This window comes from Mustela lutreola, chromosome 14 (genome assembly GCF_030435805.1).
Source record: "Mustela lutreola isolate mMusLut2 chromosome 14, mMusLut2.pri, whole genome shotgun sequence".
NCBI lineage: Eukaryota > Metazoa > Chordata > Mammalia > Carnivora > Mustelidae > Mustela > Mustela lutreola.
This window is the reverse complement of record NC_081303.1, coordinates 62,218,204-62,242,174: the sequence shown is the minus strand read 5'-3', so window position 1 is coordinate 62,242,174 and position 23,971 is coordinate 62,218,204. Positions and strand designations below refer to the sequence as shown.

The 23,971-nt window shown below is 35.3% G+C and overlaps 1 protein-coding gene across 2 annotated transcripts in view; it reads right to left on the bottom strand.

The window, feature by feature from the left end:
* SPATA17 (spermatogenesis associated 17) overlaps positions 1 to 23,971 on the bottom strand; it is a 179,745-nt gene that overhangs the window by 127,057 nt on the left and 28,717 nt on the right. For both annotated transcript variants that reach the window (XM_059146518.1, XM_059146516.1), the window contains one exon: positions 14,085 to 14,188. In XM_059146518.1, the coding sequence (XP_059002501.1) occupies positions 14,085 to 14,188 (104 nt within the window). The remainder of the gene's footprint in view (positions 1 to 14,084; positions 14,189 to 23,971) is intronic.

Here is a 23,971-nt window from a genome sequence, read left to right as displayed (position 1 = left end):
GCCAGCTATAGTAATCAAAACAGTATGGTACTGGCATCAGTGGGACAGAATAGAAAACCCAGAAATAAACCCACAATTACATGGTCAATTAATCTTCAGCAAAGGAGGCAAGAATATGCAACAGAAAAAAGATAGTCTCTTCAACAAATGCTGTTGGGAAAACTGTACAGCTACATGCGAAAGAATGAAATCGTACCGCTTTCTTGCACCATACACAAAAATGAACTCAAAATGGAGTAAGGACCTTAAATGTGAGACATGAAACCATAAAAACCCTGCAAGAGAGCACAAGCAGTAACTTCTCTGACATTGTCCACAGCAACATCTTTCTATGTATGTCTCCTGAGGCAAGGGGAATAAAAATAACCTACATCAAAATAAAAAGCTTCTCTGCAATAAAGGAAGCAAACAACAAAAATTAAAACGCAACCTACGGAATGGGAGAAGATATTTCAAATGGCATATCTGAAATAGGATTAGTATCCTCAATATATAAAACTTACACCACCACAAAAAAAAAAAAAAGCACAAAAAACCCCAATAATAATACAATTAAAAAGGGCAGAAGACATGAACAGACATTTCTTCAATGAAGATATCCAGATGGCCAACAGACATGTGAGAAGATGCTCAATATCACTCGTCATCAGGAAAATGCAAATCAAAACTACAATGACAGATCACCTTACACCTGTCAAAATAGTTAAAATCAAAAACTCAAAAAATAAGTGTTGACAAAGATGTGGAGGAAAAGGAACCCTCTTTGCACTGCTGGTGGGAATGTAAACTGGTGCAGCCACTGTGGGAGACAGTATGGACGTTCCCCAAAAAATTAAAAATAGAACTACCCTATGATCCAGTAATTGTACTATTGGGTATTTACCCAAAGAATATGAAAACCCTAAGGGATACATGCACCTTATGTTTATAGCAACATAATTTACAACAGCCAAATTATGGAAGCAGCCAAGTGTAAATCAACAGATGAGTGAATAAAAAAGATGTGATACACCCACCACCCACACTCACTGGAATATTATATGGCCACAGAAAAGAAGGAAATCTTGTCATTTCCAATGACATGGATGGAGCTAGACTATTATGCTAAATGAAATAAGCCAGTCAGAGAAAGACAAATACCGTATGATTTCGCTCAGATGTGGAATTTAGGGGGGAAAAATAAGGAACAAAGGGGTAAAAAAAAAGAGAGAGAGAGATACAAACCGAAGAAGCAGGCCTTTTATTAAGAAAATAATGAAGTTTCACTAATGAATATTTTAAAAGACCCACATAAATGAAGAGATATCTTTCCTTCCTTGACAAGATGACTCGAATTATGAAAGTATTAATATACCCTACTCTATTCTACAAATTTAATTTAAATTGATTTCAAATCCCAATTTGATATTTTTTGAAACATGCCAAAATGATTTATAATTTAGTTGGAAGAAAATTAAGCTGAAGTAGCCATAGCATCTTCTGACAAACAAAAGTAAATTGTAGATACTTAAGCAAAGTAATATTATACAGGATTACAAAAAGAGAGATAAATCAGATGGCCATTGATAGTCAAGAGATACACCTGAGCACATGTGGGACTTAGTATGTGATTAAGATGACACTTAACAGTGAGAGAAAATTGAATTATTTAATAAATGCTACTGTAATAACTTGTTAGTCATTTAAAAAAATCTTAAACTCAATTTTAAATTTACTCCTCATATTAAATTGATTTCACTGGATTCAATATTAAAAGTTATAAAAGAAACCTTACAATATCAAAAGAAATATGGGTGATTATTTTTAAAGTCATGCAAAGAAGAAATCAAAAAAGAAATTACTGATGCCCTCAAGGCAAAAGCAGCTTTGATTATAGACTTACATCTCTGAATACTCATCTTCTTTTATATTTTGGCTAATAAATTGTTTATTATGCTGATAGCTCTTTGATGCTTAGATATTGTTATGAGGGTGGTTGGTCTGAATTAACTTAGCCATTATCAAGCAAGATAATATCCCAATTCTGATATTTGTCTTGGGCTCACATACCTGCCAAGGTCTTGTGGTTATCTACAGCTAAGTCCCTAAACTTCATAGCCACTGCTAATAAATTCATCAGTTTGAGATACGAAACCAGTTGGGTTTTACAATACCCAAAGTTCCAAATTCTAAGACACTCAAAAAATACACACTGTACAGAGGGTAGTTCTCTTAGCTAAGCAGTACTACTTTCCAGCTCTGCTTGCAGAGTAGCTATATCTAGTCCAAGTTCATCTACTTCTCACAGAAACTTGCTGGAAGAGGCAACGTACACCAATATTGTGAAATCTACCCACTATTTCAATTAATACCAAGGCCTCAATTGTTAATGACTTCATATCACACGGTACATAGAACAGATGGGATCTGAAAAAATATTTAACACCACATAATAATGGTTTTTAATCTGACATGAAATTGCCTCCAATAGTCAAATTCCCATTTAGTTCTATTACTTTTAATACTTTATTTCACTGGGCATGACCAAGTCAAATGATACCACTACTGAAAGGAAGTCTAACAAGTTTTTTCTAGCCCCAGCAGCAGAAAATGCATTTATAAGAGATTTGTAATGGGTTTTAGGTGAGCCTGCTGATGCTATATGCCACTGAGATATGACTGATACAACTTGAAATAAATCAAAATTACAAAGAGGCTGTTTTGATTAAAAAAAAAATAAAAACAACAACAACAAAAAAAAACTGAGTTCAAATCTCCAGATCTACCACTACTTAGCTGTGTGACCCAAGTTACTTAAAACCTGAGTTTTAGGTTTTCATCTTTAAGATATGATAATATATATCCCCAAAGGAGTTTTGTATAGATAACATACAAAACATCATGCACACAATAGATGCTTAGTAAATAGAATTTACTGTGATTAGTCTATTTATTGAGCTCGTCATTGCTTATAATGTCTAAACCTGTTCATATAAATTTTAGCTTGATATTTATGACATTTATAATTATCACATAAAAGACTGATCTTCCTCTTATTGTTATCAAAAACACAGAATGCTACACCAAAAGAGAGAAATTTTTGAGGAGTCTATAATTAACTATTTCTTTTGTTTATGTTTTATAAGATTTAAGTTAACCACTCAGTTATAATGCTTTTTGTCTACATTGTGCATATATCTAAAGAGGAAGTTATCAAGCATGTGTCCAGTATTGATAGACTAGATATAATCCAGACTTTATTGCTTACATTAGTATTTTCCCATTTTAATTGACTTTAAAATGAAGTTAGTGAAACTTTTGAAGAAACCATATGTGACAGCACAAGAAAGATGAATACCAACACTACTCTATAGGTTTTTACTCTAGCAGTTCCTCCTTTGATTTTGGGGGCTGCACATATTACCAATCTGAGAAGACATGCTGATTTCCTTCGTGTTTCTATTTCTTCGTTAATTAAAGCACAATTAGAAATGTACTTCCTAGGGGCACCTGGGTGGCTCAGTCATTAAGCATCTGCCTTCAGCTCAGGTCATGATCTCAGGGTCTTGGGATCAAGCCCCACATCAGGCTCCCCGCTCGGTGGGAAGTCTGCTTCTCCCTCTCCTACTCCCCCTGCTTGTGTTCCTTCTCTCGCTGAGTCTCTCTATGTCAAATAAAGAAATAAAATGTTTTAAAAAAAAGAAAGAACTGTACTTCCTAGACAGTTTAATGTATTAAGTTTTTAACTCCAGAGAACTAGAAATCTATTTAGTACTGTGTTTCCCTGATATGCAATGTTAAGTGATTGCAATGCTCTTCAGTTTTGTCATTAGTTTAATGCCTTTGTTGACTCTGTATGGTTTTAAACCAGAGAAAGATTACTTAAAGACTATAATGGTGGTCATATTAAGTGTCCTCGATAACTATTATAAGGATGAGAGATAATGTTCAAATCTTTTGAATTGAGTTTCCTAGAAACTACATGAATATTCATAAAAATCACTCAACTTTTTTTTTGCTTTTCCTTGAAAACAAATGCAAATCAGCAGACTACAAAGACAGCATTGAACACAAATATTGATACAAATATTTTGAAACAGCAAGCTGTTAGCTGTGAGTTCTAGATGACCATCTTCATTGCAAACACTGATAGTTTAATAGGAAACGTGAGAAAGAGAACTTTAGAAACTAAGAATTTCTCAGAGTTCAGCTGGAAGTTATTCACATAAAAATATAAGGCAAATAAGAGAACGTCAGTTTTCAATATGCCAAGTTATGGGTATGGGTCAATGGATTTCAGAATAACCACAGAAACGAGGCACACAGCACAGTCCATGCAAATATGGCAGAGCTGCACAGGGATCTTGAAGGAACTAGATGCTGTTCTCTGACATGTGTTATCTCATCAGCACTATTCAGATCATAAAAAGTCAAAAAAGCATTTTAAAAGTTGTTCCTTCTGTGATTTAGTATTTTGGCAAGCATGTCAATGAATCTAAGAATTCATAAATCTAATATTAAATTTAGAATAATGGTCTTCTTAATGATAAATCCATTAGTCATTCTTCTCCAAAATTATGAAGGACCAATTTAGTGATCTGAGGAGATGTTGCCACCTGCAAAAACTTTTTTCTATCTATGAGAATGCAAGGCAGCCTTTATCTTTCAGGAATATATATTTCAATAATACATTTAGTATTAAAATATTTTTAAAATTTCATGACAGACTTAGAGAACTTTTAACTTTAGATTAATTAAAGGTTGTAAATATGTAATTATAATATATGCACATATACAAAATTCTTGATTTACATGGATTATCATATCCATCTTAGTTATGGTAAGTGATAATTTTTTTAAAGATTTTATTTTATTTATTTAACACAGAGAGAGATAGATCACAAGTAGGCAGAGAGGCGGGCAGAGGGGGAGGGAGAAGCAGGCTCCCTGCTGAGCAGAGAGCTGGAACTGGGGCTTGAACCTGAGATCATAACCTGAGCTGAAGGCAGAGGCTTAACCCACTGAGCCACCCGGCAGCCCGGTAAGTGATAATTTTATACCATATACTTTTCTGTGAATCCCTTATGACCTAGATTAGTCTCATTTAAATTACCCTAGCACCTTTATGGAATTTGAAGTACTTTAAGTTTTGAGGTAAATAAATATATAGATTTATGTCTTTTAAACATATGCCATGTTAAACAAGTGATCCCAGATTTAAAGAGAATTAGAAATCTTCTAGTTTGTCATCAACTTCAGAAATCCTTTCTACACAAGTCCTGACATTGTAGATGAATCCTGTCAGATGTTTTATACTTCATAAGTCAGCCTATTACTGAATAGCTCTAATTACTGGAAATATGCTTTTCACATTGAACTAACTTGCCTCAATTTTTTTCCCTTTTTATAAATGCAGAACATAATGGTTCTTTAAAATCTGAAGACAGATGTCATGCCTTACTTTGAGCTTCTGTGTTCCAGTCTTGACCAACTCTTCATGATTTCTACATCTCTTATATTCCAGGTTGTTTTCTGCTGGATGCGGATTTTTTTTGTCAATGTTCACCGAAAATAGTGGCATCCAGAATTTAACTATGCAACAAATATAGTCTAGCTGAGAAACTTTAACTTCCTAAGATCTTTCTATCATTTTGTATTAGTTCTACATACACAGAAAGTAGGTAAGACATTGGAAAATGCACTATCCTTGACATCATAAGATGCAGAATCTCATCTCCATTCTACTATGATGTAGCAGTTTAACCATGAGGTACATATCTATAACAGCCACACACTTTTGCTTCTTTAGCACATATACATAGGGAATGCCAGCATTCACGCTTCAATTTCTTAGGTAAGGGATTAAGGTTGTGCTCTGAAGAAACTGAGAGAAAATACATGGGACTTAGAGTACAGTACCTTGTGGGTGTTGAGGCACATGAAATTTTCTCTTACCCTACACCCAATGGCAGTGACAGCATCTACTCCCTCAGTAGAGCAACAGAAGTTTCTCTGGAGAAACTAAATAGCCTAAAAGAAACTAAATAACCTCCACATACTGGCATCTGGGCATTGACTAGCAAAAGGTATCAGCTCCCTGACTTACCACCTTAAAAGCAATGAAACCTACCAGTCAACAAAATCTTCAATTTATGTACACATTGAAATTGGTGTTTCAATTTTTCACATTCATGTATAAATGAACACACACATACACACACCAGTTTTATAAGGGTAGATTCTAGTATAATGGGAAAATGCAAACAGTCAACTTAAAGGGAAAAAAAAAACACTGTGGAGGAAATTCAGAACACAGAGACGGAATAAAACTTAAACTCTAAACTTTCATTACCAATGCTGATTATTTTTCATTTGCTACCCCCAATTCATTCTACATACTTCTGTGACCCGTGACCTGCACTGTGACCAAAAAGGCTAAGCCCTACCAACTCTATCATTTAGGCTAGTTTTCAGCTGGATTTAATCTAACAGAAGACTGAAGTTTAGGAGGAAGAAATTGAGGGTATTTTTACCTCATTTCCCTCTCCCCTCTGATGCCACACACCTCTGCAAATAGCTGCATTCCTCTACAAGTACAGATCACGGCCAGAGGTGGAGGTTGTAAACTTCCCCTTGGCTCTCACTATAACCATTAATGCTATTTCTTTGCCTTAACTCTTTGACCCTGACAGTAGCAACATCCTACTGTTGCCAGTCTCTGTTGCTAAAATATCCTTTGCTGCACCCTTAACCCTGCACATTATCTCTGATCTCATCCTTTCATTGAACTTTCTTTATTCAAAAAACAAACTCTGAGGTGGGTTCTGCTTCCTGTCAAGACCCTAACTGCTCTGGTACTTTTAGAGAAATATGATAAAGTTCATTAACAAAATAATAACTGAATGATATAAAAGAAGAAATTATCCAAATGGTAGAAATATTTAATGAAAGTTAAAAATTATTGCTGAAATAAAAATTTTAGTAGGGTAGAAAGGAAGTCTCTCACAAATATACAAAGGACAAATGCCCAAGGGGAAGGGAATGGGGGCAGAAAGGTTTAAGAGACTTAGCATATTACTTCTGGAGGTCCAACATCCAACCAATAAGAACCATGTGAAGAAAGAATAGAAGTAAATAAAAGTGAAGAATTATTTTGGAAATAATATAAGAAAATATCTTAGAAATAAAGGATACATTGACTGCTCAAACAATGGAGGCAAAATACTTACATAAGTCCTAATTCTGAAAAATTTCAAAAGTTCCAGAAGAAAAAACTCAAAACAATCTGTAATGCCTATAAAAATGGACCAGTGAATCCACCAACTTGATCATACCAATGTCACACCTTCCTCAGCCAGTGATTGAGAATGGGAAGTGGAGGTACTAAGGCAGGATAATGCTGGCAAGACAGCAGACTCTTCCAAAGGGTAACTGGCTTGAAGAGAGCCCATCAGTCTTTCTTGAAAATGTACTGCAGTCCCAATCTCTTCCCAATCTTCTTTCTCTCTTTCTTTTCGTAGGTGTCAGACTTATATTGTGGACTAAAGGTCTTCCCCCACCTTTGCCTGCTGCTTCTCTCGATTGCACTTCTTACAGATCTAATTCCACCTTAGTATTTGCTTTTGGTACACTTGAACTAACAAATGTTGAAAAAAAAAAATAGATCATTTTCAAAGGAAGAAGAAACAGACAAGTAAGCAGTTAGCAATTATGAATGCTGGAAAACAACAGGGCAGTGTCTTCAAAACTCTTGAGGGCAAATGATCTGCGACTGAGAATGTTTTACCCAGACAAGCTACTAATCAAGTTTTGAGGATAGAATAAGACATATTTAAAAGCAAGTAAAAACTCTCGAAACTGCCTTCCATGCACGTTATGATAGCAGTTGCTCCAGAAAAACAAGAAAATAAATCATAAAAAGAGAACACAGGTCCACAAAACAGTGATTTCAGCCCAAGAGAAAGAAGTTAAGAGATGTCTTCTCAAGAAATCTCCATCATATCAAAAGAAAATGCAGTCTGTCTGGAGCAGGATGATAGGTCAAAGAGGACAAGCTCCAGAGGAAAAGGGGACTTACTAGATTTCCTGATAGGATAGAGTACTGGGAAAAATCAATGATAGATATAATTTGCAGATGGGGCAAGACAAAAATATAAGGAAAATAGAAATTAATTTAAAAAATGGAATAAGGTAAATATATTCATCCTGCATTAATTTCCTTTGTAAGGAACTCTGCTTCTATAATCATGATAATGTAAACACTGATACCGATTTCTCTGAAAATAGATGGAAGTGGAGATGGGAAGAATATGAGTTAAACCCTCATCTACCATATGTGAAAGTAATGTAAAAGATCCTAAGATGTAAAATCAGACAGTATTAGATAAGCATATAATTTAGAAACATTTGGTATAAAAAGAAATAGCTAAAAGAAAAAAATGGTCACCACTAGGGACATAATAAGGGTATGGCAAAGCAATTCTTTTATCTATTATAAACATTTGGTAAAAAGTAATATATATAAAAATATGCCTGTATTCTGTTAACATATATTCCTTTTCACTATTTTTAAAAACAATTTATTTATTTATTTGAGGGACAGACGGAGAGACAGAGCCAGGTGAGAAGAGCAGGGGGAGAAGGACAAGAGGACTCCTTGCTGAGCATGGAGCCCAATGCAGGGCTCCATCTCAGGGTCATGAGACGGAAAGCCCACTGTTGGGCTCCATGTTGGGTGTGAAACCTGTTTAGGATTCACTCTCTCCCCCCTCCCCTCATGATATAAATAAATAAATAAATAAATAAATAACTTCTGGATTTAAAAAAAAAATATGTTTGTGTATTCATTACTGCATTTTTCCCAACTTTGTTCTATGTTCCATTCTTTGCTTTTCCTTCCAGTTCTCTGAAAGAAAATTTTTAGCCATGGTTTAATGTCACAAAAATACTGATGATTTTTTTTTTTAAGATTTTATTTGGGGTGCCTGGGTGGCTCAGTTCATTAGGTGACTGCCTACAGCTCAGGTCATGATCCAAGAGTCCTGGGATTGAGTCCTGCATCGGGCTCCCAGCTCAGTGGGGAATCTGCTTCTCCCCCTGACTCTCCCCCTTCTCATGCTCTCTCATTCTCTCTCTCTCAAATAAATAAAATCTTTAAAAAAAAACAAAAAATACATTTCTCTCATGATACATGAAAAGATAGGTAAAGAAAAATATCCATAATAGCCAAACCATGTTATACAAAATCAACATGCTGGAAAACTTCAATTCACTTTTTTTTTAAATTAATTTATTTATTTTCAGAAAAACAGTATTCATTATTTTTTCACCACACCCAGTGCTCCATGCAATCCGTGCCCTCTATAATACCCACCACCTGGTACCCCAACCTCCCACCCACCCACCCCCCGCCACTTCAAACCCCTCAGATTGTTTTTCAGAGTCCATAGTCTCTCATGATTCACCTCCCCTTCCAATTTACCCCAACTCTCTTCTCCTCTCTAACACCCCTTGTCCTCCATGATATTTGTTATGCTCCACAATTCACTTTGATGAATGACAAATTTACATTCAAAACAGCACTATTGTTTGTAAGGTATTAACAACCAAAAAATATAATGAAGCATTAAACTTGGGGGAATATATTACTTCCAGCTTAAATTTCTGTCAAAAAAGTCAGTTTTCTGCACTTCAAGCTAATAATGTTTTATTAATGCTACCAATCTATAACTCTGTAGCTAATTTTTAATTTCATTATATAATTTTCTTATTCATAACCTGGGGCAGTTTTTGCAGATCAGGCTAGATATTATACTTGTCTACCAAGTGCAAACTCAGCCTCAAATTAATCAATTCCATTTATCTTTGTGATAGGTCCACTCTTGGTTATAAAAATATATTCTTATATAATTATATGTAATTTCTTTTACTATTAACTATATAGTAAACTATTTCCATTAATAAAAGAACAGATAAAATAAAGACCAATGTTGTCTGGTATCCTACATAATTCAAATCAAACATATTGTGATATAGAACGTACTTTGCTAACTTTTTGTACTGAAAATTATTTTACCCTGTCCAAAGGCAGAAGAATGCACTAGATCTTATATTGTCTCTTTGAAACTCAGAAACTATACATTTAATCCCTGCTGGTATAAGTAATCAGGATACATCATAATTGTTTGATACAATATTAAAGTTTGAAACAGAATCTTGAAAAAACAGCACCTAAAAATATTTCCATAAGTAAATGTGAAGTAACTTTTATCCAAGACAAAACACTTAAAAGCAACGCGTTTATTGAACAAATTCTATACGCATGTCACTGAGTGTTGAAACTATCTTGCAAGATGGCTACCAGTAATTCCCACTGTAATATTCATCCTTCATGTAATTCCCTTGCTTTAAGTGTGGGATGGACCCAGTCTCTTGCTTCAAATGAACAGAATGTAGCAAAAGAGAAGAAATGTCCCTTTTGACATTAGGTTATCAAAAGAATGTGGTTTCCATCCTTATGTTTTCTTATGTCCCCTTTTCACTTACTCATTTCCATGTTGTAAGCTGCCCTACAGGGAAGCCTACTTGGCAAGAAACCAAGGGACTCAAGTGCAACAGCCAGAATAATGGAGACCTGCATCAGTGAGGCTTCTTCCCCAGCTGAGCTTTCACATAAGACCGCAGCTATGGCTGACCACAGGACTGTAACCTCCCGAGAGACCTTGCCCTAGGCATGAAGCACCTCCCAGATTCTTGGCTGACAAAGTGATGAGCTAATAACTGTGTACTGTTTTAAGGTGCTTCTAGTAGATTAGAGTCCTGATTCCAATGATTCCCAAAGAAAAACAGAATAAAGAAATGTGAAGAAATAATCCAAACAAATGTGTTATATATGTTCTTCTATGAGAAGGAAAATAACACTATCTCAGTAAAATTATGACTCTAAAGATGCTTTTAATAATCACTAGACTATTTAAAAATAAATATTCTGAAAAATACAATCAAATGTGCATGCCAAAGCACAAATGTAATCATGCCCGTCGCTCTTCTTAAAAGAGAAGTCTACCCCAATGTTCTTTAACATGGTCTAAAATGCTCTGTTATGATATGTTTCCTACTACACTGCCTGGATTTATCTTTAATTCAACCTTCTATCATCTTCCTTGCATCAACCTCAGTGAGATTTCCTGGGCTAATGTCCTAATTTCTGCACAACCTTCATGGCTCAGCTTCGCAGCCTCTGAGAAACGTCCCTAATCTCAGACTCCCACTCTTACTCTGACTAACACCTATCTTTGCCTTAGATGTTCTGCTTCTGTGTTTCCTCTATAGTACACCGTAGCACGCTTTCATTACATTTATAAAACTGCATATGCAACAGAAAGGAAAACAGACTGTGATTTGTATTAGAAAGTAAACTACATATTTCCAATTTTGAGATAGTGGAATAGATATGTCTCTACCCCTTCTTCTCTTAAACTTCCATACAATAAGAAAGGCAATAAGAAAATAAAAGGAAACCCTATCGTTGGTAAAATTAGAAACACTCACAAGTAATATATGAAGAAGGGCCACCAAGAGTAGTTAAAATTCAACCAGGATTAAAGATGTCATGGAGACAAGATATCTTAAGATGCACATCTCAGAGAGAGGTGCATAATTATTAAAAATAGCTGGCATACTTAGGGAAAAACAACAATGCCCTCCTTGGTCAGAAGAATATTGTAGAGCAAAACTTGACTGTGGCAGACTTCCTGAACTACACCACCAGACTGGCAGGGGACATAGAACTAAATGAGGAAATGCACAGGAATGCTATCTTTGTTATAGATCTACAAGAGGAGAGTGTAAAAGCAGTAAGAACAATAAAAGCTAAACCTGTTCACATACATAGAGACATACACGTTATCTGTAAGGCTATATTTTGAGCCAAGAAGGCCTCCTAACACTTCCAGAGCACTACTTTGGCCCTTCCTCAACACTGTCTTTTTACAACACCCAATTCCAAAACTCTAGAAAATTTTCCAATTCCAAAACCCTAGACATTTCTTCAAAGTGGTTAAATGTCTTTCAGCATGCTAATGAGAGGACTGGTGCATGCTCATGGGGCTGGCTACCAGGAGAGCCAATCATGTGATTAGAAGGTTGGGACTCTAACCTCCACCTCAATTCACTTCCAACATACCTGAAGGGGAGAGAGGCTGGAAGCTGAGGTAATCACTAATGGTCAAAGATTTAATCAATCATACCTAACTAAGGAAGCCTCCATAAAACCCCCTGAGCTTAAGAGAATTCAGATGGAGACGCTAGGAGGATGGCCTGACCGCCCCATCTTCTGCACTATGCGTCTCTTCCACCTGGCTGTTTCTGAGTTGTACCCTTTTGTAATAAGCCAGTAATTTAGTAAATAAGCTGTATTCCTGAGTTCTTGAGCAGTTCTAGCAAACAACTGATCTTGAGGAGGAGATCCTAGGAATCTCTGAGTCAGCCTTTCACATACTTGTCTCTTTGAGAACCTTCCACTACCAGTGATGGGCTAGGGTGAAGCAAGAGAGGCCTTTCCAGTGTACAATTTAAGAATGCCCTTTTGGGGTTGTAAAAGTGCAGGGTTGGCACCAGCCTGGCCCTGCCAGTAAACACCTCTTCAACTTTTGTGCCTTAAGAGCCTCATTTATCTCACCTTAGTCCTTGCCCTGCTCAAATTCCCTTTTTTGCATATTCTGCTAGCTCTTTCCTCTAGATGAGCTCAAGCCTGTCATTTGCAGAAAGCCAGCCCATCTCCAGGACTTTGGATTTCTTAAGGAAGAAATTAAATAGCAATCCCCTGGCATCCACATTTCTGAGTTTTCCAGCTTCCCCAACTGACAAAATCCTGCTGCAACCCTTCCAGACCTTTATTTTGGTTTCCAAAGAAATCAACCTTACAAATACCCGACATTTAATCTCCAAAGACCAGATCCTATGTACACATCACATATGTACACATATGTACACATATGACCTATCACATATGTACACATATGTGGGAAATTTAAAAGTTAGAAAAATCAGTTTTCAGATATTTCTTATAGTATATGTAACTTTAGGGTCTCAGGCAAAAATTTTATTTTAATAATTTATTGTGCAATTGTTCTTTTTAGTTCAAAGAATTTTAAGAGTAAAATAAGATAAGGTATGTGGGGAAAACACTAAAATGACTACATTGGGATGCCTGGGTGGCTCAGTTGGTTAAGAAGCTGCCTTCGGCTCAGGTCATGATCCCAGCATCCTGGGATCGAGTCCCACATCGGGCTCCTTGCTCAGCAGGGAGCCTGCTTCTCCCTCTGCCTCTGCCTGCCATTCTGTCTGCCTGTGCTCGCTCGCTCTCCCTCTTTCTCTCTCTGACAAATAAATAAAAATCTTAAAATAAAATAAAATAAAATAAAATGACTACATAAACGGCAACTGTTACTATTTCTTTTTTTATCTAAACATATTAAAAGCATATGGTCACTTATATGTTATTAGAACAGGCTTGTAACAAAAGGGAAAAAAATATGTATTTGAAGTTATGTGAAAACTTACACACAGAGCTTTGGTAAAGTTGACTGAAGAGTGTTACAACAGCTTTACTTTACATAAATCTACAGAAGACACCACCCTATGATCTAAATCCAGGTGCTTCTATGTATTCAAAGAAAAAAAAAGCTGATAGTAAATAGTCCATTTTAATTATGTTCCGTAATATTTTCTCCTTTGAGAGGCAAGTTCTTACTATTGATCATATTTCTCAAAATGCATCTGAGGCTTATCATACTTTAAATCTTCATCTATGGAATCATTTTACAGATAAATCCATCTCAAAATGAGATAATGCTGACCAAAACTACTTTGCATAGAATCGGAGAGGCCTACTGAACACACAAATAATCTCATTTATAGTAAAAAATACAATATATTTAAAAATATGACAACAATAAATTTTAAGGTAAACAATCCTCTATCTCTATCTTACCAATAAATTTCTATCTAAAATATCACTGAGTTCTAACAGGTATTCCTAAGTATGGTAATGATCAACATCTATAACGTAACCTTTTTGAAATTGTCACTAGTAGAATACTCACCTAATTGCATCGTTGGTCTCTGAAACAGCTCTCAGGTACTCCTTCAAATAAAAATAATTAAAGCAATACTTCCGAATCCTATAGCCTCGCCATCGCCTTTGAATCTATTGAAGTAAATAAAAAGATATAATATGCCAGTGAGCATTTTTAGTGAAAACATTAACAGTTCTTCAAAATTCAGGCAGTGATGGATGATAACTCACATCAAATAAAGTCTTAGGCTTTCCAACTAATATGACAGTATAGATAGGTGCAAATGTATTGTACTCAGATTTATTATAAAATATTATAAAGATAAAACATACTTAAAGGTTATTAGATTTTTAAAAATTTATAATTTTTCACAAACACTAAATGTGAAATTAAGAACAGAACAAATAAAAATTTGCTTTATCAATCTCTACCACTTCCACTTCCTTCCCGAACCGATTTTTTATTTTTCATAAACCACTGACTTGAAGATTATATTTGGTCTCATTAAAATCAATTTTCAAATGGGCTTTTAAAATTTGGTGGTTTCAAAATCTTTAAACAAAATGTTGTCTTATATCTTCATCATGACATTTTAGTACTTAACAATAAAAAAGCTAACAATTATTGTTTTATTATGTGTAAGGCACTATTCTAAGAGTTTTGCACATATTAACCTTTATTTTTTTAATTTTTTAAAGATTTTATTTATTTATTTGACAGACAGAGATCACAAGCAGGCAGAGAGGCAGGCAGAGAGAAAGGGGGAAACAGACTCCCCGCTGAGCAGAGAGCCCAATGCGGGGCTCGATCCCAGAACACTGGGATCATGACCTGAGCCGAAGGCAGAGGCTTTAACCCACTGAGCCCCTGTATTAATCTTTCGAATACTCCTATGAGAAATATTCTTATCATCTTATTTACAGATGAGAAAACTGCTAAAAAGAGAAATTTCCTTATAATTATATAGCTATTCGTGATGAATTCAGGAATTACATTAGGACTTCAGTGACCATCTTCTAAGCCATTAAAATACAGAACTGGGAATACAGTGAAATGCAATTTTCAATGGACAAACATTTCTGTTGAAAGCACCTATGTTTTTTTTAGATGGGAGGAGTATGGGGGTCTCAAAGAACAAACTTATGTGGGTTACTTCATGCCTTATTATGCTCTAGTAGTCTTGAGAAATCAATCTCTTTCCATTTTATCTTTGCTAATATAATCTCTATTAGAAAACTCAAAACAAAAACATAGTAATGCCTAGATTTTACTTTTGTGGAAAACAACAACAACAAAAAACACATAACTTCTTTAAAGAAGTAAAGAAAGACAAAACAGCAAAAGATGAAAAAAATATTAACCTCACATGAAGATTTAACTTCATTCCCTAAAATTTTATGGCAGTGTACATGTATTTTTGGATATGAAGTCCTTCCAATGTTTTTTTTAGAGTTAGCTAAGCTAGGAATACACACCTTCTCTAAACATTTTTTTTAAATAGCAAAGGGTGATTAATATAGACACTCTTCATTTGTCCATTGTGCTTTATCCCAAAAGCCAATTCTTTTTACACTAGATACGTTGAGCCTAAAATTTTTTATAACTTGAATGCTGGATCTGTAAGAAAATACAGGGAAAATGCTTTACTTGTATTCTCCCACATTTTACCGTATTTTAAAGCATGACCATTTAAAAGGTATTTTACAATCTGAGATACAGAATGTGAAAATTCTGAAGAACTGTTTTAGTTAATCTTCCACTATGAGAATGACAAAAATCACTGAAGATATGCAAAATAGCTTGTAAGAACAATGAAATCAGAGATAATTCTAGAAAGTAACACCAAGTAAAAAAGCATGGTAGTGTAACAATGTTATAAAATGAATCTTTCCAAATATTTTTCAAATGATCTTTAGAAATTCATTAAATAAGAAAAATTTTTTTTCTAAAGGTGTATGCTCATTTTAGAAACTATTTCCTCCTATTCGACCAAACTGTATTAAAGATGACAAAGAAAGATGAGGAACTAATACAAACCACTTTCCTAATGAAAAGAATAATCAGTTGGAATATGTGTATGTATATAAATCATACATGCAAATAAGTGGATATTTTCCTGGCTCATCTAATTTAATCATTAGAGTATCATTTTGAGGTAGAGATTATTATTAGTCTCATTGATAGAAGAGGACACTGATATTTAGGTTAAATCATTCCTTTTGGTCATAGAGCTGGTGGAATGACTTCAAATATTATACCATACTTCTACTGCATGTACAGTCATGCAATAAAAGAAGAGAACACTTTCAGACAAAGTATGTACAGAAAATTCATCATCAGCAATAGAAGTGATTTAGGAAGAATGGGAAAATATCAGTATATCAAATAGTATTAAGGTAGGAACTACTTGTAACTTGAAAACATCATTAAAATCTAAATAAAACAGGATTCAATGTGCCAGAAAACATAAAAGATGCATGCTGGAGTACTGAGAAGGAAAAAGGAAAGATGCTGACTCATGATTAGGTCACATTAGAGTGGTGTGTATGCCCATTCTGAGAAAAGAAGTCTGAAAGGACAAAACTGAAACTGAATCCATGTGGACAGGAAGGACACCTAAAGAAGCAGCACAAACCATTCCACAGAGTACATAATTGGTGTGCTCTCCAGGGGATCTTCTAATATCCGAACTCCATAGACATCTACCCAAAGGCAGGCTAAAAGTCCTTTTCAAGACAAATCCTTTTATTCAGACTGGTATTAAACTGGGTATTAAGGCACATACTAAGCAAATGATGGTTAAAGTAACAAAACTCACCCACATTAATAACATTGATTGATAATCAATCTATCTCTAAGTGGTTTTGCTAGAGGTGAGTAGTTAAAAGAAGAAAGAATCTGGGTGTTTGACTAAGTGAAGATGCTACCATCCAGTGAAGTGAAGAAGGATCTAAAATTTATTGAGCTCATGAATGTGTCAGGTATACATTAACCGCTTTAATTCTCAAGATAATCTTAAAGTATGTGTATGTGTTTCTTCATTTAAAGATACAATTTTCCTATGCTATAAGGAGTCCAGTTTATCCAATCCCTAACTGATATAAGATAGAATACAGTGGAGATTCTACTATACTTTCTCTTATAAGAACAAATGACATCTTCAATTTTGCCTAAATTTCATGTTGATATTCCAGTATAGTGAATCAACTTTCAATTTAAAAAAAAAGTTCTTTCAAGAGGCAAGATGACTTTTCAATAACATTTCTTCTTAATTTCAAGGTGAATGGGTTATGACTTCAAAAAAAAAAAAAAGTCTAGTATTCATGTCCTTCAAAGTAATTAGCAACTTTCAGAAGTGATTGGTATAAAACAATTATTGTCATTGATCAGCTCTGAATAGATAATTTTAAACAAAGTCATTGTGTGCTCAGCAGATTACAGCTTGTTAACGGGCAAGTTCTAAATGACCTCTTAAGCTAGTCAAATCAATGATGCATATTCCTCATTAAGTAACATCAAAATGTAAGTGGTCTTATAAATAATGTTTATTTTAAGCACTAAAACAAATGGCAAAACCTTGATATACCAAAAGCCATCTGTTCATAGAAAAGATTTCCCCTCGATTGGTTTACATTTATTCCTCAAAATTCATAGTAACATTATTGTTATCAAAAGAAAAAAAAAGTCTTCTCACCTAAAATTAAAATGAAGACATGAAAAACAAAATTTCTATTAACTGATAATGACCTACCTACTATCAATGGTCGAAATGTATTTGAGAGCATACAAACAGAATCTTACTCATAACTATGCTCTTACTTATTAGAATGCTCAACATTCTAGATTATACAGTAAGCATACAAAAGTAGGTTTACTAAGTTTTCAAAGGTATTTAAAAAACAGTAACACCAAAATTTCATACTAGGTATCACTGAATTGATGTCAAAAACATACATATAAATGGAAATCTTAACCAGATATTTCTAACTAACATAAGGTTCTGGATAATCATTCCATATGCAATTTCTTTCCTTCAATATTGTTTCCCCACTCTACATGACTTAATATTCCCTTTCACTACAAATTTATTTAATTATTTCACAATTTTACTGGTACTACAAGTAGTAGGAAGGGAGAAGAAACATTCTTTTGCATGGTGATAGAAAATTTAAATATCCATCCATCATTAGGCAAAAGCTTGGGGTGGTCTATCTGATCCTGATCCTCTTACTTCTTGGGCTGACATTTCGGGATATCTTTCTCTATTAATTTGTATTCCTAGAGCTTAAGATTATATCTAGTATATAAGAGACCTTTCATATTTTTTCCTAAATTATTTCCTTAATTACTTCCTGAATTATTCCTGATAAATTCCTACTTATCCCTATCCTTCTAATCATGGAGCCATTATTTTAAATGTACATGCTTCATAGTATTACAAATATAAAAACTGGATTATAAATAGTTTAGGAGATTGAAATGGATCCTTATGTATCTGACACAAATTCAATTCTTAATTAAAGCCACCATAGAATCATTTCTCATATTTTTGTATTTTAGACACAAGTGGGAAACAAAAGAAAATGGTTAATTGATGTTTCAAGCTAGATTAATGTTTCTAAATTTAAATTCACATCCATAGACCCAGACCTCTAAGAAGAAAGAGCCAATAAAGTTATGGTTACTTTGCAAATTGGCTCTTTTAAATGATATTTAATCTAGTGATCCTCTTGTTGTTACAATTTTTATTTTTCTTAAAGTGAAGATTCCTATCTGAACTAAAATATTTTGGGACACTAATTTCAAGACAAATCATTTAAAATAACTGAATAATAAAGAATGGGCCAAGATGCTCTTTCAGAAGAGTATCAATATGTAAGGATATATGATTGATTAGTAATATGTACAAAGTTTCCAGGGTAAGAGGAATTCAATTTAAATAATCAATTATATATGTAGCATTTTTAAATCTCTGTAAGCTTTAGATTATTTCCATTTTTCATTTCTCATAGATTTTGAAAGTGAAAAGAAAAATAGAACATATTTTTTAAGAGATCTCTAAGATACTACACATGAGCACTTCCTGAAATTTGTATTCATATGATACTGTGCCAGGTGTCCCAGGACAGACAAGCAAAGGAGGACTCAAGATGTGTAAGATAAGCCAATGGAGGCTTTTTAAAGACATTATAAGGAACATATAATTTGCAGAGAGTACTTTTGTTAACTTCCAACTCTGTGACAGACTATATATCCTCATTATGTTTAGTTTACTAAAAACTGGTATATTCTTAGAGTTAACATATAGAGAGATTAGCAGTTGAAGTTTCTAGCAGTCCTGGGGTGACGATGGAGGACAAATCCTGATGCTGGCAAGAGCAGTACGTAAGGCCCCAGCCTTTTTTTTACAATGAGAGGTTTATCATCCAATTCTGCCTACAAGGGGAAGCATGTAACACTCAACATGGTCTCCTACTAATCATCACTAAGTTTAGAATTCCCTAAGTAAAATGTACTGCTAGTAAGATGCTCTTGACTTGTGAGGACCAGGGATCAGTTTACCAAGTAAACCAGAGCATAAGTAATGAAGTTCCCATAAAGCTCAGTCCAGGGTTCACATAGTTGTTCTCAACTATGAGAACATATGTGGGTATCAGACCTCTAGGGTTCAATTCCTAATACTATCACTTACTAGCTGTGGGACTTTGGGCAAGATATCATTCTGTGATTCTATCTGCTCACCTTTCTAATTGAAATCTGTGAGAATTACAGAGTTAAAATATTTAAAATATTTAAGACTGGTGCCCAGAGGGTAGTGGCTGCCATGTAATTGCTAATTCTTATTATTATTTACTAATGGCTCTGACTTACCAAGATTTGGGATATATGGCATTGCAATCTTTTTCTTGCTTAGTCTCAGCAACATAAAGCTCCCACTAACAATCAGTCTGACTAAGGTATGCTCAAATATCTGCCAGCACATATATGTTTGTATGTGTGTGTGTGTGTGTGTGTGTGTATTCACATTCAGGTAGTAAGTGTGAAAATCTGGAGCCATTCTCTTGGGGAAATAGGAGCCTCAAAGACAAGGCTAAGGCTGGGTATACGTTCAGCCACTCAGGTGATCTTCCCCCTACCAATGGAAGAATTAAGTATACGATATATACCACTCCACAGATGAAGCTTCATCTGGGATGGAGTAGCCATCTTATGAACAAAAGTCATAAGCAAGAGAAAATACTAAATGTTGAGAACCACGAATCAAGGTACCAGGGAAAAGGAACAAGTACTAGACCCTAGAATGGATGAAATAATCCCACTAAACTGTACTTTTTTTTTTTTTTTTTTTTTTTGCTACTTAGGGATTTTTTTAATGGGCTTTCTATACATAAAGTAATTTTGCCTCTTTATAGTACTGTTATTAGGAGCTGAGCTGCTAAGCCCAGTGTTTGGTGGACCTGAGGTAACACCCAAGAACTTAATTAGATACTCCCTGGCATCAGAAATGGAGAGTCAGTTCTATGCCAGGCTGTAAAAGGATAGACAATTGTGTATTTAAATGGGATGTGGAAAGAAATGAGTTTAGGAACTGAATCAGTTCGGGACATTTGTATAAGATACTAAAAGCTGCACAAAAAGAGAAACAAGAAAAAAGTTGGGGGCCAAATATAGACAAGATCCACAACAGAATATCCAAAATGTTGGAGGAAAAGCAGAACCCTAATCTGGAGTAAAGGAAATAAAGTGTCACACAGAGGGACAGGAGAAACAGGGCCCCAGGAGCTAAAATAAAAATTTACTGAGCAATTTATTGCTGTATTAATTGACTGTCACTGGCCTAGCAGCGTATCAGCAACAGAGATTTTGGAAAGGCATACTGCGGTTCAGACAGCAGCTTATATCATAGCAGACCTCCTTCAAACCTGTACGTGTTAAGATACTTTAGCAAGGTCCCAAAGCTCATGAGTTCTTCCATTCACGTGAGAAATGCACTAACCAAATAGTACTTTACCACGTCCAATTTATCTATACCACATAACCTCATCAGATTCTCAAAAAAGTCTTAAAGGTCCCCCAGCAAAGGCTTAAATAATTGCCAACAGACACTGAGGGACTTCAACAAAAAGTATTTACAACAAATGACTTTTTTACTCCTCATGTAGAAAAGTATTCATTGATTTATTCGGGGAAATTTATTTAACCACCTACTATAAGTCAGGAACTATAGATACAAAGACTAAGAGGATAGGATCTGGGCCCCAAGGGACTTACAGTGTGTAAGGGGGTGGATACAGGCATATAAATTAGTAAGGATAATAAAATGTTACAGGTTCTATAACAGAAGTATGTCGATGGTAAAATAGAACATAAAAAGGGAGAGCGATCAATTCTACATGGGTAGGGGGATCATAAAGCTTTTAGAAAGAAGGTGACCCTTTAAAAAATAAACGCAGATCAGGATATGAATACTTATCACATTAAAAAAATCATATACATATAATTTATTCTTTATTATAAGAATGTGACATCTATATAGGAATGGCTAGGCTAAAAGTGTATTTTTTAAATCCCTCTATTTTCAGGAATGCTCCACCAGCCTTGTTAGCAACTGGTGATAATCTGTCCTGCTAAGAGTCAGCAGTCAAACATAATTTGTAATTAGCTCCATATATAAGGCAAATTAGGACAAAAGTTTTTCTTTTCTAGTGTATGTGAAAACCTAATTCAAGATTTGGGTGCACATGGATCTGTGTGAATATTACACAAATTTTGGGTAGTTATCTAGGACTCTCAGAAGTTCCTCTTCTTGGACAAGCACAGCCACCCATATTTAATGCATTTAAGGGATAGTTGTTTTGAACAGGGTTACTTAATAGCTGATGAGCTGAAAAGGCAGAGGTATAGCCATTAGAAGTAAAACTTCAGCTAGTGCTTTCTAAACAGGATTGTAACCTTCAGATGAGCACAACATCAAGTAGGCGAACCACACACTGGTCTCCTCACCCACTCACTGCTGCAGAAAGCCAAACCTTCAGAGCGCCATTGTGCAGAACTGCACATTTTACAAATAAATTCAGTTCTGGTCACTGTAATCAACCAATGCTAAAATTTAATCTTTTTTTTTTTTTTAAGATTTTATTTATTTGACAGAGATCACAAGTAGGCAGAGAGGCAGGCAGAGAAAGAGGAAGAAGCAGGCTCCCCACTGTGCAAAGAGTCCAATGTGGGGCTCAATCCCAGGACTCTGGGATCATGACCTGAGCTGAAGGCAGAGGCTTTAACCCACTGAGCAACCCAGATGCCCCTAAAATTTTAATCTTTGTTGGGCGGTCATTTTGGCCTTCATGCAAGTAAGCCTCATGCTTCATCACAGGAACATGAAATAAGTACCCAGTCTATTACCAAGTCAACTCATGCAAACCTCTAAAGGCAATCTCTGAACATCTTCATTAGAGAAGTGTTTTCATTATAAAAATTCCTGCATGTCGTCAGTGGCTCAGCTGAAAGTCTTCCCCTGTCTCACTTTATTGATCGCTACATCCCCACCTCTCCTCTCCTCCTGTGGAATGTGTAGCATAAAAAATAAATCCAGTCATAGCAAGAGAGACTTTATTTCAAAGAATTATCATGGGAGGGAGTGAGTGACCAACAGGACAGATGGAGAGAACTACTGCAATAGGCAGAGTGCTTTGACCATAAGATCCTTAAGCACATCAAGAATTAGACTCAAAGAGTTTTGTGTGTGTGTGTGTGTTTAATAGGAAGATATAAACAAGGCTAGAAAGAACCAGATGTGGAGAAGTTGGATGAAAGGGTGGCATCATCAGATAGATCAGAAAATGCTTTACCAGGAAGCCAGCCTATTCTCAGGAAGAGGTATTATATGCTGGCTGAAGTTCAGGGACACGGGGAAGGAGAGAACTTTAACCATAGTTTAGTTAATAAACATGTTTTTTCAACTGAATGATGGAGGCAAGCAGTTGTGGTCATCATCTTTGAGGTAAGAAACAGAAATATGGGAAGGGGGCACTGTGCCTGGTCTTGTCATAAGGAAACAAGGGACAGTTCTGTGCCTCTTACCTAAGTCATGTGGTGAAGGGCATTTTTTTTTTTTTTTTTAAAGCAAGCTGTTACCAGAGGGTGGGAGATATTTTTAAACTTTGTTGTCTTCCATGATCACAGGACTCAGGTGAAGTTCAACACTGCTCACTAACAATAATCAAAGACAAGTTGACTTTAGGCGATGCTACTAGGAAATGGAGCTTTTAGTTCAATGTTGGGAGTATGTCAAAAACTCTGCCTTCCAAGTGGCTTATACTGATGTAGGTTTCTTAGATATGCCTAATATAGGTAAAGAGAATCATGATTCAAGCCAGATCAAAACTGAACAGGAAGATGGAGGGCTAAATAGCAAACAACAGAATGCATTTTTCTACCTCTGTCTTCTATGTCTCTATCTTCCTCAATGATCTATGTAGACATCTAAGTCTTGAGTCCAACTACATTATGCTCGCAGTCAGTCATCTATTGCCTTTTACTTTGGAGACACAACAGACACAAAGTAAGCAGAAAAGAAAAGAATCTAACAGTGTTAAAGGCTCAGAAGTCAAGTCTTTGGCAGAGCTATACAGAGAATCAAAATCTCCTAAATTCCCAGATTTAAGCACTTCCACTGAAAGAAGAAGACCGAATAATTTTCCTATACTACTATATTCTTAGTAAGTAAATAGCCCATTGCTGCTATAGTATGTGCCTTTGGCTCAGGAAAAAGCAGCAAGATCTACTTCTTCCTCTTGCTTTTCTCCCTAAACCACAGGGGAACAGAAAGGTGGACAGGGGGGCACCTGGGTGACTCAGTTGGTTAAGTGTCTGCCTTTGGCTCAGGTCATGATCTCGGAGTCCTGGGATCAAGC